This window comes from Excalfactoria chinensis, chromosome 5, assembly GCF_039878825.1.
Source record: "Excalfactoria chinensis isolate bCotChi1 chromosome 5, bCotChi1.hap2, whole genome shotgun sequence".
Lineage (NCBI taxonomy): Eukaryota > Metazoa > Chordata > Aves > Galliformes > Phasianidae > Excalfactoria > Excalfactoria chinensis.
Genome location: NC_092829.1, coordinates 38,887,342 through 38,900,302, shown reverse-complemented (window position 1 = coordinate 38,900,302; position 12,961 = coordinate 38,887,342). Strand labels below are relative to the sequence as shown.

General features: G+C 33.0%; 1 protein-coding gene across 2 annotated transcripts in view; it reads right to left on the bottom strand.

The window, feature by feature from the left end:
* Nucleotides 1-718: 718 nt before the first annotated feature.
* The window catches only part of PDE3B (phosphodiesterase 3B), a 73,205-nt gene continuing 60,962 nt past the window's right edge, over nt 719-12,961 (bottom strand). For both annotated transcript variants that reach the window (XM_072338173.1, XM_072338174.1), the window contains 11 exons: nt 11,173-11,374; nt 10,585-10,658; nt 9,979-10,082; nt 9,056-9,190; nt 7,529-7,640; nt 5,690-5,803; nt 5,026-5,225; nt 3,962-4,165; nt 3,411-3,572; nt 2,709-2,955; nt 719-2,424 (listed from right to left, as the gene is read on the bottom strand). In XM_072338173.1, the coding sequence (XP_072194274.1) occupies nt 2,204-2,424; nt 2,709-2,955; nt 3,411-3,572; nt 3,962-4,165; nt 5,026-5,225; nt 5,690-5,803; nt 7,529-7,640; nt 9,056-9,190; nt 9,979-10,082; nt 10,585-10,658; nt 11,173-11,374 (1,775 nt within the window). In that variant the 3' untranslated portion in view covers nt 719-2,203. The remainder of the gene's footprint in view (nt 2,425-2,708; nt 2,956-3,410; nt 3,573-3,961; nt 4,166-5,025; nt 5,226-5,689; nt 5,804-7,528; nt 7,641-9,055; nt 9,191-9,978; nt 10,083-10,584; nt 10,659-11,172; nt 11,375-12,961) is intronic.

Genomic DNA, 12,961 nt, shown 5'->3' with positions numbered 1-12,961 from the left:
AAAGTGGAATAAGAAAGTTGTTGGCAATGTTGTCACCAGATATAACTGCTGTCAATGCTTCAGTAAAAGATAAAGTGCTATTTTTGCCTTCTTATTGTCTCTTTATAATATTTTTTTAATGACACTCTTTTTAAAAGATAACTAACTGGAAACTTGTCATGCAAAAGACCAAGAGTAACATTAGACAAGTACATCCGCATCTTTTCGTCAGTAATGCAAGAATTTAAGTAGTATTAAAGTGCCTTTTTTAACATGCAAGTACACAGACTAAACACAAAATGCTAAGAAAGCAGCATATTGGAACAAGCATAATTTATGGGAACTTAGAATTATTTGTTAAGGAAATATATGAACAGCAAACATCAGATACATGTGAACGATCAGTAATTTCCAGCTTCAGTAGTGCCACATTTTATTGATGACAGAAATATCTGGTTTTAACACTGCTCACATGCTACGAAAAACAAATAAAAGGAAAGGAATAAAATAAGTAAAATTAAAATATAAAACTGATAGTAATAATGACAGCAAAGGGGAATTTGGCACTGATAAGGTAAAAGAAAAAAAAAAAAGCACACCTCAGTAGTCTTTGAAAGTGAATCCACAAACAGCTGATCAGTAGAAGGGGGGAGGGGTGGGGAAATCCTTCTCAGTTATTTGAACTGGCCAAAGAGCAGAATAGATATTAGACTGCGTGAAACAGCACAAAATAATTTAGACAAGATTACCTTAGAAATGTCTTTTTCAAGCTAAGTAATGTAAATGTAAACAAAAATATGGCAACATACATTAGCAACATGGGCATTCTTTTAATGCCATTCATCTGAACGGAGCATATAAATGCATACTATTAAAAAGTGCACTTTAAAACTAGCCTTCTCTGTGGCTTGCATAAGGTGATTATTTAATTGCAGTTTAATTTATACATTTTTATTTTGCCACTAGCACTACAATTGCAGTGATCCTATAATATATAGTTGTGTGGTCTGTGGATTAAGTTTCTTTATTACTAAATGATCTAAAATCTACTATATACAGTGATGCCGATCTTACTCTGAGCCTTTACCCGAAGCTTTCACATTCTGCTTTCCATATGTATATTTCTGGACGCAGATCAAACTTGTAGGCAACATAAGCTATGTCTGTGATGGAAGAAAAGATGTAAGGCACATTAAAATACACTAGCCACTTTGAAACAGTAGTTTCTATCTTTTGTTAAAAAAAGAAAATCTTTAATTCTCCTAAAGTTTTACATACAAAGAATAAATGAAATATGATCTTATTTCTTTACAATTTAATACCAGAAATTGGTGCAAGATAAAATCTATTGTGTCGTTGACTTGGTTTTTTTTTAAACAGGAACCTGAGTAAGGGCAGGAAATAGAGCATTATCACTAGAAGAATAAAATCCCTTAATAATTTAAGTAGCTGAACAGATTTTTAATGTTTTACCACAAAACAGCAAGGCAACAGATGAGAATGGCCTCATATTCAATGAACACCCACTGCAAACCTGAATATTTTCTGCAAAATAAAAAAAAACCCAAACCATCAGATTATGCACAAGAATAAAAAGCATCATAAATAGATGCACCTGATTTTTTTTCCTTTTTTTTTTTTTTTAAACCACAAGTATCAAAATTTAGCATTTCTGTCACAGTCCTTGAACAGTTGCTCTGAGATGACTACGTTAAGCACGCGATTGCAATAAAGTAGACACCCCACAACAGGCTTGCACTGCAACAGGAATATGGTTTTCACATAGGCACAGATTTTCCTTATTCATGTTCAAAAACAACATGAAATACACAACTGAAGACAATATCAGAATTCATCAAACATCCTTGTTAGCAAAAAGTTTTTGCCACTTTGGTAACTGAAGTCATTGAATGTATCTAAAAATCGTAGGTACCTTTAGGAAAATAAGAGTTCCATATTTAGCAAGGCAGCATTGTATCAGGATATGTTATACCAACTAAGGCATAAAGAACTTTGCATCTGGGTATACAATACTTAATTTTAGAATAAAGTTTTGTATTCTGTGCGGTGAAAGTGCATAGGAGTGGGATTCCACTGAAGCAGAAAGAATCCTCTCACAGTATTAAGGCCTTTCCATTTTAAGTGAAATGCATCAGGCTAAAGTCTGCACAGTGAAAAAAAAATAGGACTTCCTATCATCGTACTGAACACAACTGGAGTTTACTCAGCATGTCTTTTCTTCTCCTAGCTGCCGCTCATCCTCTTCATCAGCTTCCTCAATAACCTGAATTTCGTCTGCTTGAGGTAAAGATGTGATCTCTGTGAGCAGTTTAGCTTCCTCTGCTTTCTCCTCTTCTTCAATCGCTTTCTTCCATATTTTGTGATTTTCGCTGAGATGGTGTATTAGCTGACAAAATATTCTTCTACCTTTTATTCTTTGAGCTTCTGTAAAATTTAAAGCATCATATTTTATTCTTTTGAGATTCAAAGAGATGGCATTTTACCCACACACAAAATAATGCTGTGTTGAAAAGGAGATGTAAATTTGAGGCAAAACCCACAAGAGCTTACTCACAATATTTGAATAGCAACATGGATAAGGATAGCGATTAATTTTATAAGGATAATCAACATAGCTACAATATTTGAGCAGCGTGATTTCAATCACCATTGTTATGCCTGAATCTAGTACAAGAAAACCAGGTACCAACTCAAGTATAAAATCTTACTTGAAATGGGATCATCTTCTATTTCTTCATCATCACTCTCCAACTGAGCTCCATCATCATCTTCATTACTTTCTGCATCCTCCTCTTCATCAACCCACTGCCCTGGAAGCAGCCCCGCTGCATTATAGGAATTACAGAGAGGGCCAACTATGTGAGTGATGAAAGATTCTTGCAGTTTTGCAAGCTGTGGAGAAGAACGATCCATGAAAGGACTTATAGGTAATCCAAGACTTGCCTCTTCATCACCCTGAAAGAGAGATTACAAAAAACAGAACTTCTCAAAATATTAACTTTAAATTTTGATTTTAGAGATTAATTTTGAGGAGATAAGTAAACAAAGCTGACTGCATCTTTTTACCAAAGGCAATGGTAATATAGACTAAACTAATGAAAATGTAGTTAGAACAATCATGAAAAGATATTTTAAGATTGCACATCTCACAATCCTCTCTTCATCTTCACAATATCTCAAAAATTGACAACATCTGCGGAGAGCTCGTCTTCTAACAGAACTAATAGAAAGTGAAAGATTACATTAGTATGATTCACATAAAAATAACTTGTCAGCATTCAGAAAAAGAAGATGGAAATAGTTTGACTTTATCCTGACAAGGAATAATGTTTATATTAGATATACATTTAATAGCATCAAGAATTGATCATCTGCCTCTAATTAAAAGTATGCATACTTTCAACACCTACCTGTTCATAAAATTCATTAACAATGCCTTCTGTCCATTTCAGATGCAACTCTCTAACTTTTGCTGGGCCATTGATATCTGCCAGTTTGATGCATATTTGACAGACAAGCAGGCGATCATTTTCATTGCTCCATTCTATACCATGACTGTCGATATCATTGACCTGGGTTGAGCATATATATTTTGAAAAATTAAGTTAAAACTATTTATGGGTATTATATTTTTAGGCTCTGCACCAAGACACTTTCATCATTTTTTGTATAGACCTTTTTTTTTTTTTTTTTTTCTTTTTAATCTTAATATAGCCAAAAAAGTCATTTTCTATCTTGAAAATAAGACTGGGGTCTACTGTGGGTCTGCAAGGCCAGCCAGGCAATCTACAAACCAACATAAAATGTTTTGTTTGAAGAAAATAGCACATTTGCATTTTTTAAAACAACTCAATAGGTTAAAGTTTTAAGTACAATTATCTGGTATCAACAAATATTCATTGGCAACACAAACATCGGTATACCACAACCAGCTCAGAGCAGGCAGTAAATTGTAACTAACCTTGGAATTAAATTCTGCAAGGAAATCAAAATGCTTCTTGAGATCTGTGGCAAGGATTGCTTCAATCACTAAGAAACGAAAACGCTTGAACTCTACGTGATCAAGATTTGATAAAAAGTTGTATTCTGGTCGTGATAAGAAAAGATTCCAGGCAGAAGCAGCATGGTGATTTTCTAAGACTGATCTGTCATTGTAAAGAACAGCCTACAAAAGAACAGATCATAAATAACACTTAAGATTTAGAACTTAATATTCTGAAGCTTAAGGATTAGTTGCTAACAAGATGTTTTTCTGATGTTTTGCCTTCTAGTTTTGAGGGTTATAGGGGAAAGAAATGGCAGATGAGAGGGGGAAAAAAGCCAAGTAGTAAAAGCTTTTCTTTCTTCAAATTCTCTAAATGTCTTTGAAATCTACATTAGCTTTAGCTTTTAGAACCTGAAGAAAACGTCCTTTCTTTCTATTCCCTTTTCTAATAAAGATGGTTATAGGAGATGTAAACAAGGATTTCTTGCTGATTTTCTCTTAATTTACTCATCCACCCTTAAAAATAATGGCTGCATCCCACAACAGATAAATACAAAGTACAGAGATTAGGCAATGCAATTCATTAAGTTACAAGAAAAACTCACATTTTTAATGTAATTGCAGAGATTGGTATGATTTTGTAGGACTTGCAAAATGTGTTATGTCCATTAATTTATCTGCTTAGACCGTCCTAGAACCAGCTCTCTTTGAATTATCTTTTACTATAATCTACGTGGATTTAAGTTATTTATAGCTTTTTAAATTGAGAATGATTTTCATACATGTACAATCAATGCACACAAAATACATGAGAATTTATCAGGGAAAACTTACGCAAGTAAATTCAAATTCATTTCTCTGAGACTTAAATTGGGCAAATGATTGTTAAACAGGCAATATTAGGGACACAGAAGAAAATAATTTTTACTACCCTCAGTTAATGATTCATACCGCACATGATGTCATGATGTAGAATATTGACAGCACAAAACCATGACACTTGCAGATAGAAACAGTTTTCTGATTAAATAATGTCTTACCTGTGGTGCATTTGTAGCTACTAAAAAAGCATTTGTACGACCAGGATGATCGTAATCGTGCATGGCAGCTGCCACATATAAAGCCATCAATTCCAAGGCAGGAATGTTTGATGCCAGGCACCCGTAACTGTCATCAGTAACAGCACAGCTTTTTGAAGAAATATAGCTGACTTGATCAGGAACACCACCACCAGCTTCATCTAAGAAAAAATCGTATTACTGTTTTTATGTAAACCAGCAATTCTGAAGCACAACTGAAAAGGCCAGTAGGAAGTAAATTCAACATGACCATGTGTTGTCCAACAGGGTTGCCAAAATCTTACAAGTTCATGGAATGCTCTTGCTACTTCAAGACATTACACATATTTTAAGTGCTAAAAATGTGCTGACTATAGCAGCATACAGAAGTTTCATTTAGCGTAGAAAACTTGAGTGAAACAGTTTAGATTGCTAACAAGCCAATTCTTCTAATAACTATACTAAAATCAATTGCATTTTACTTCTGAATAGTATGCACTAGTACTGTCATATCGCTACTGCCTCATATTAAAATATAAACAACACTTGAGTGATAAGGATAATTAGTGGTTTTGTTCAGCGTACTGTGATTTCATTAAAACATTCTTATGGCAAAAGAATAGAAATAAACTCTGTGGATACATACCCATATCAGCAGCCAGTACGTGTTCATTATGAATCTGCTGAAATCCAGGAATGGGCCGTGTGGTCAGATACCACACCGCATGAAGAACATCTGTGGCATGTATACGATTGTGATCTGAAAATTAAAAAATAAATTCGGTAGGTGAGTTTCTCTACACACCTGTTACTGAAGTTTTTGCACTAAAATTGTTTTAAAACACACATAAATATTTTTTTTCCTTAGAAGAAAAAGAAAAGAACCAACACAAAAACATTTGTAGCATTTTTCAATCTTTACTCTGACATAATACTCTATATTTGCCTTTCAATCTTCATGACTCTTTATTCAATGCCATTTTCTCATTCTTTCTTCTTCTCGACCTGAGTTGTAAACTTACTGTAAACAGTTTCCACAAACACACACAAAAAGTCAGCTAACACTTAAGTGTGTTTACACTTTGTATAAGACATAACGCCTATACATCTTATAAAAGAAGAACGTTAAATTAAAAATGCAGTAAGACATGAAAATACCAAAACAAATATCTACATTTAACTTAACATTTTAACTTACATTAAAATGTGGAGAAACAAGACCAGAAAAAGGAATTACATACAGAAAAATTGGAACTAACTCAACTGAGCAACTTGTTGACATGGTACATGATAATAATTTTATTCATATAAAAACAGCACCTCTATCATCTTTTATTAAACACTTCATTAACGTTTTTCAGTGTTCTATTTTTTGCAGAAGGACCCAGGGAAAAAGCAGTATAGAAAAGTAATTAAAAGGACTAATCAATCAAATTAGTAAGAATCCAAGACAGAACTGAACCTTTCTATCTAATATCTAAATAATTATAACTATCTTTGATATATAATCTAACTGTTTTTGTTAAAATTATACTAGTAATAGACTCTAGTACTGCTTGTTGTATGCTGCAGAATGGATCTAAGGAGGATCACTGACTGTCTATAAAATGAAACATACTATTAAAAGATGCACCATATGAAAATCTGATAGTATTTATTCTGCCACTTTTGGATCTGCCTTCTCCAGTGAAGATCTGGAAGAAATGGTAAGCATTGAGAAAAAGGATTTACTACAGAAAATTAGAACTCTGTATATAAGAAGGGACTTGACAGACCTTCAAAACGAAAGAAAATTCCCTAAATACAAGTGGACAAATGTTCTATCTATCTCCCACAAAGGATCAATAACAGTGAAATATCTAATGGACCATATTTACTATAAAGGAAATCTCAAACATTCAGGAAAAGATTGCATTTTAACTGGTAGTAGACACTGTCATTGAATGCTTTTAAGAAAAAAGCGAGAGAAAAAAATCAAACAAGCTCTAAGCACACTTCATCCTGCCTGAAAATCTGGAATGGATTAAGTAACCTTCTAATCAATGATGGCTATAAGGCATTCATATCTGCGACATGATTTTATTTATTTATTTATTTTAAAGCTGGCAGCCCTAAACATATTGATGAATGATTAAAGTCGAAGTTCTTTCTCATTCTTCAATTACAGCCCAAGTCCAATTTTCTGTTCAATCAGCTGAGGTTCTCCTACTGACTTCAGTACTTTTGATTGAATGACTCATTCAAAATCTTTAAGACTATATTCAACCTATAAATTAACAAGCCTAGTTTTGGAGGGTATTTGTTTATTGGTATTTTGGTTGTGGTTTTTGCTTTTTTGTTTTTTTGCTAAATTTTGACAGATATATCATACAAATATATCATATAAAAATATGCTGTATACCTTCATACTGAATATTAATATTATACCTCAAGGAAATACATAAATATAAAAGAAAAAAGCATATATAATTGGATATTTACTTACAGGGAATATCTCGGTAGCCATTTTCCAGTGCACAGAAGTAATTCATGAATTCTTTAATTGGGATTTTGAAAATCTCAAACAAACCAGTGTCTTCAAACAAGGTGTAAGTTACCTAAACATATATTAAAATGAATTTTAGCCTGGAAAACATCACAATAGCTGAGCACCTTGAGCTTTTTCAATTCTAAAAATATCCTCGTCTTTAAAAATTTTGCTTGCTGACAGAGCTGAAAATTGCTGATATTAATTAAAGTTTGCCTGAAAGTTCATGTTTTATTAACTCAGTTCATGAAAGTTCATAAATCCAGGAAGAACTGATACATAAATTCTGGTTAAATAGAAACCTGCACACTGAAATACTTACAGGTTTGAACTATCTTATAGGTTGCACAAAAACGAAATGCCAGCTAGTATGGATCAAATACAACTGCAAAAATACCACTCAAAAATGGATCGTGACATGCTATACTGCACATTAAAAGCAACCAATAACTGAGGTGATAAAAGCCTTGTCAACTTTGATCAAGTAAAAAACAAAACAAAACAAAAACAAGAAAAAAAACATCTATTTGAAGACTTAAAAGTAACAGCCAGAATGTTTGTGGATTGCGAAAGAAAAGATAGCACCTAATGAAAAAAATCAAATTGTCACCATTGTTTTTTCCTGAATTCCACATAGGTGCCAGTTTGTTTTTCCACCTGCACCTGACTACTTCTAACCTGTTTCCTTCCCTCCAGGTGTTTGCTCATAACACTACCTCTAAACCAAGAGAAACATGCATTCTAAGTCAGGATAGAATACTTAGAAAATTAAGATATCAACAAGTAAAAAGCATTTAATCTTTGGATCAGAACCTAATCCAGCTCATACTATAACCCCACAATTCCTAAATCCAGTATAAAGAAAGAGGAAGAATTTTACAGGTGACACTGATAAATGAGAAAGTCTGGGGAAGAGCAAACAGGCTCATTCTTATGCACTTGCCATTAGATTGGCTTCAGCACAACATTAAACTGCACCAAAGAGCTTGCTATTAAGTCAGACAGAGATAAAAGGGATACTACATGCAGAAAGCAGAATGGAAAAAAAAATCCCCATTGTTTCTAGGATCAAGAGGCAAAAGACTGCCTAAAAAATTACTTCTCTTCCCCCACAGGTGCAGCTCTGGCAGAAATATTTTACTGAAATAAAGAAAAAAAGAAATGGTTGACAAACAAGGTAGCAATCCTAAAAGCAGGAATTTTTGTAGGAAATAGCACATTACTACAAACCTCTTCCAGTAACCATAAATTGAAAGTATTTTACACTGAAAACAAAATTCAGCCAATTTGGAACAATTTGCCTATAAACAAAGCACTTTTTATGGTTTACAGTAAGATGGAGTACATGAGAAATGAAATTACTACTTCACAACTTCGTTTTCAAATATATGCTGAATGCAAAATTTCTTCATGGTTTAAATTAATATAAAGGCATAGCATCTTCAGGCACCCTCCCTATCCCTCGTGTAACAGAAGACAACAAACCCGGCTAAGGATCCTTCCAGACTGGTCTCCCATTTCTTGCACAAGGTCAAAAATTTGGAAATTCCAATTGTTCATTTTCTCCATCAGTGAATCGTGTTCTGCTATCATCGTTTCTAGTTTAGGACTCTGCACCATCTGCAAAAGAGTAAGAGACTTAATCAGCTCTAAAATAAGAATGAAAACTAATTTGCCAACAGTAACAACCAAAAAACCCTACAAGAATTGTAAACCATTATTGAATTTGTTGAATGATACCATATCTGTGGCAATGAGAAAATAATATTTCAACACTACAAATAACACTGCACTTTTCATATTTAGGGGAAGCTTCCTGAGATGGTGATAATTATTTTATCATAATCTTTAAAGCAAACTGAGTTAATAAAACAAAGCAAAAAGGTATAAGGTACCAAAACACATACTGAGCTTTGAGAATTCCTTAGCTGAACTAGCTTTAAAAAAAAGTGTTGTGAAGACTCAAAATATCAGTAAAGCTTAAGAAGCACTTTGTCTTCTTGCACATCCAATATACTGCACTGCGTGAACATTAGTAGTTTCACTGAAACTGCCACATACTTCATGAACTTCCAGGAGAAAATACTATTCAATTAGCATTTACACGTTATCTATATTAATTCCACAAAAATTAATTTTAGGGAACTGCATGATTTTTTGTTCATTTTCTTGTCATTTGCTAGTGACATTTATGGAACATAGAAATATCCTATTATTAATTGTAAATATATATATTTATTTATTTATTTATATATTTATATTTATAAAACAAACCGGTGCCACCCCATTTCCTTTCAGAGATGACAACTGTTAGCGATGCAAAAACCTCTTTACAGCATGTTACAACTGATAAATAAATACTCTACTGACATAAGTTACTGCAAGTTCTTTTGTAATTGTGTGCTTACAGGTGAATTATTTTGTGTTTGAGTAATTATTTCTTTCTTTTCATCTTTTGTCTCCTCTGTATGGTGGAAAGACTCTTTTGAGAGACCAGCGCTTCCAACTTCACCTTAAAATAAATAGATAATTACTGTATCAATAATTTATTTGTACACTCATGCCTAATAATTCTTTAACTTGTACAGATCTCTTCACAAAAGAAATAGCTTGTTTCTAAACCAATTATTTAAGAATTTGAAAACAATAAATTTGTAAAGGCGGAAATATATTACAAAACATATTTCAAGACATAGAAAAGGTAGCATGACTTTTTACTTGCACAAATGGTTGCAGTTTTAAGTTTAGCTGAGATGGTAGCAACATTCTGAAATACTGAAATACTTGATAGACCTGTGGGTCTATGAAGGTACAGCTGGTACCCTGTTATTCTTACTCTGAAATAGTCAATATTTTAGATTATATCAACCGTATCAAGTGAAATAAAATATATGGATAGACATTGCTTAAAAATTATAGTACAATTTAATGAAGAAACAGGAAAATCTGAATTTAATTGGATTTAGGGGAAAAAAAAAACAAACACAAGTATTTATGTATTTTCAAAATCCCACCTGATTTTTGGCCTTTATATTCCACAAATTCTTCCTCTAGTGATGGAATAGGCTTGAATATCTGACGTCCACAGCTTACAGAATACATGAGATATATTTAAAACATTCAGTATTTTTCTTCTTTTGCTATTGCTATGTTCTATTGAAATAGATCTGCAAATTACTTTCCTTTAAAAGGAATGCTTTTCAAGGTTCCTTCACCACATGACCATGAGTACTTTCTCTATTTAGACACACACAGATTTAACTTGTACTTTGAAAATAATCAGCTACCACCTCCTCTGGACTCACATACACAAATTAACAAAGTAAGGCTAATTATTTAGAAAGTGTTTAGACATACAGAATTAAGATCCCGAGCAGGAAATTATTATCTAAAGTCTGTAAAATACTGTTACTCCGCAGTAACTGCTGCTCTTCCTCCCATTTCAATTCAATTGCACACATGCAGCATTCTGAATTTTTTATGACATGCCTTTTCTTCCATCCTAATAAATAATAGATTGTTTTTCTTTTTTCTTTTTTTCTAAAAAAATTGTCAGTATTTTCAACACACTGAGTTAGTGAAAATGTAATAGTTTACAGTACCTGCTACACACATAACCCACAGGTGTTTTAACTTGCTGCTGATAATCTGCAGAAGTATATGTGTATGCCGGAGGCTTATTGATGTTAATGCTCGGTTTTGTAAGAAAATCAGCAGTATCAGGAAATTCTACTGGTGACCAGCTGCCACTGGAGACAGATCCATGAGTAGGTGAACCCACGGGACTCAGGCTGGGAGAAGCACCTTCCAAAACAAATATGGCATTGTGAACATATTACAGTAAAACCACTTCTGTTCAAAAAGACTGGAATTAAACAAGAACATTTATATATAGTAAAGAACGTGGAAGTAAATACACACAGATCAGCAAGATTTATTCCAAGTTTTGAGAGCTACAAATATTCCACACAGTCTAGATCACACAAATGAAGCAGTAGTCTACATAAGGTGGTACAACATCTGGCAAGCTTTAAGCAATTGCTGAAGCTTTCCATTTCCTCTTCTGATTCAGATTTTTGTATTTAAATTTTCCAGAACAAATGAGCAAAACCATTTCATTTTTGGTAGCTGGCCTGAGGAAGATCTTTTTCTTCATTGTTTTGTGATAAGGGAAAAAAAATGCTTGAGACACTTTTAAAAACAAAGCAAGAAAAAAAAAGTTGTAATCATGCCTTTGAAGCTAGTGATTAAAGTGGGCAGATATTAATAATAGTGATGGGCCTTTTCATTAATGCTATACCAATCCATTCAAATCTGCCTAATAATGCACTCCAAACAAACAAAAATGAAACACAACAAAAATAAAACACAACCCTAAAGCTTGTTCATGGGTAATTCAACATTTAAAAAACAAAAAACAACAAAACCAGTCTTGCTTACATACACATAACTCCCCATTCCTGAGCTTACTTCAGGAAATCCAGGAAAGAAAGCTCATAAAATCATGCTGTGATTACTATGTACCTGATATGAATTTTAAACAAATTTTTGCGTTAAGCCAAAATATCAGCTCTCTCCTTTGCAAAAACTTACAAAAGATGGGTCATCTATGAGTGCACAAAGTGCCTCATAGCCATTGTAAACAAACTCTTATCAAAGAGGAAAAATAGTGCCCTTTGCCAAAGGCTCAAAGAGCAGAATAATGTAAGTGTGCTGTGGGTGCCCCATAGCTGAATTACTTATTCTCCTGCAAACAACAAAACAAAATTCAATTTTAATTGTTATGATTATGCACTGCATGTTAACAAACGACTAAAAGGACGTGCAGTAGGCACCGACTGCCCTTAAATACGGGATACGTATGTTATACATCTCAAACAGTATCTCAGGCAACCCTGAATTGCCTCACAAGCCTAAAGAATAGAAATCAAGTGCTCTAAAGGACTATTTTTAAGTCCACAGTGTCTGAATAACATCGTTCTGTTACAAAAAGCTGTAGTACTAACAGGAAAAAAAAAAAAAAGAAAAGGGTTCCTTATTAAGGAATGTGAACTTTGCAATTTTTGGCAATTACCAACCAGGTCAAACACAACATTGTGCAGATTCATAGTGTTAGACAAATATCTGAACTTTATACAAAGTTGATGTTAGCTGTAATGTTGAGTATTCTTAGAAGGCAATATAAAATAATATATGAAGTATATTCTTATAAGATACAGAAAATGCTGATGTTACATTAGTGTTACATTTGCATGAAAAGAATAAAATAAAATAAAATAAAATAAAATAAAATAAAATAAAATAAAATAAAATAAAATAAAATAAAATAAAATAAAATAAATACTTACTACCTTGTGCAATTTACACAGCCTGATGGCAGAATGTCAATCT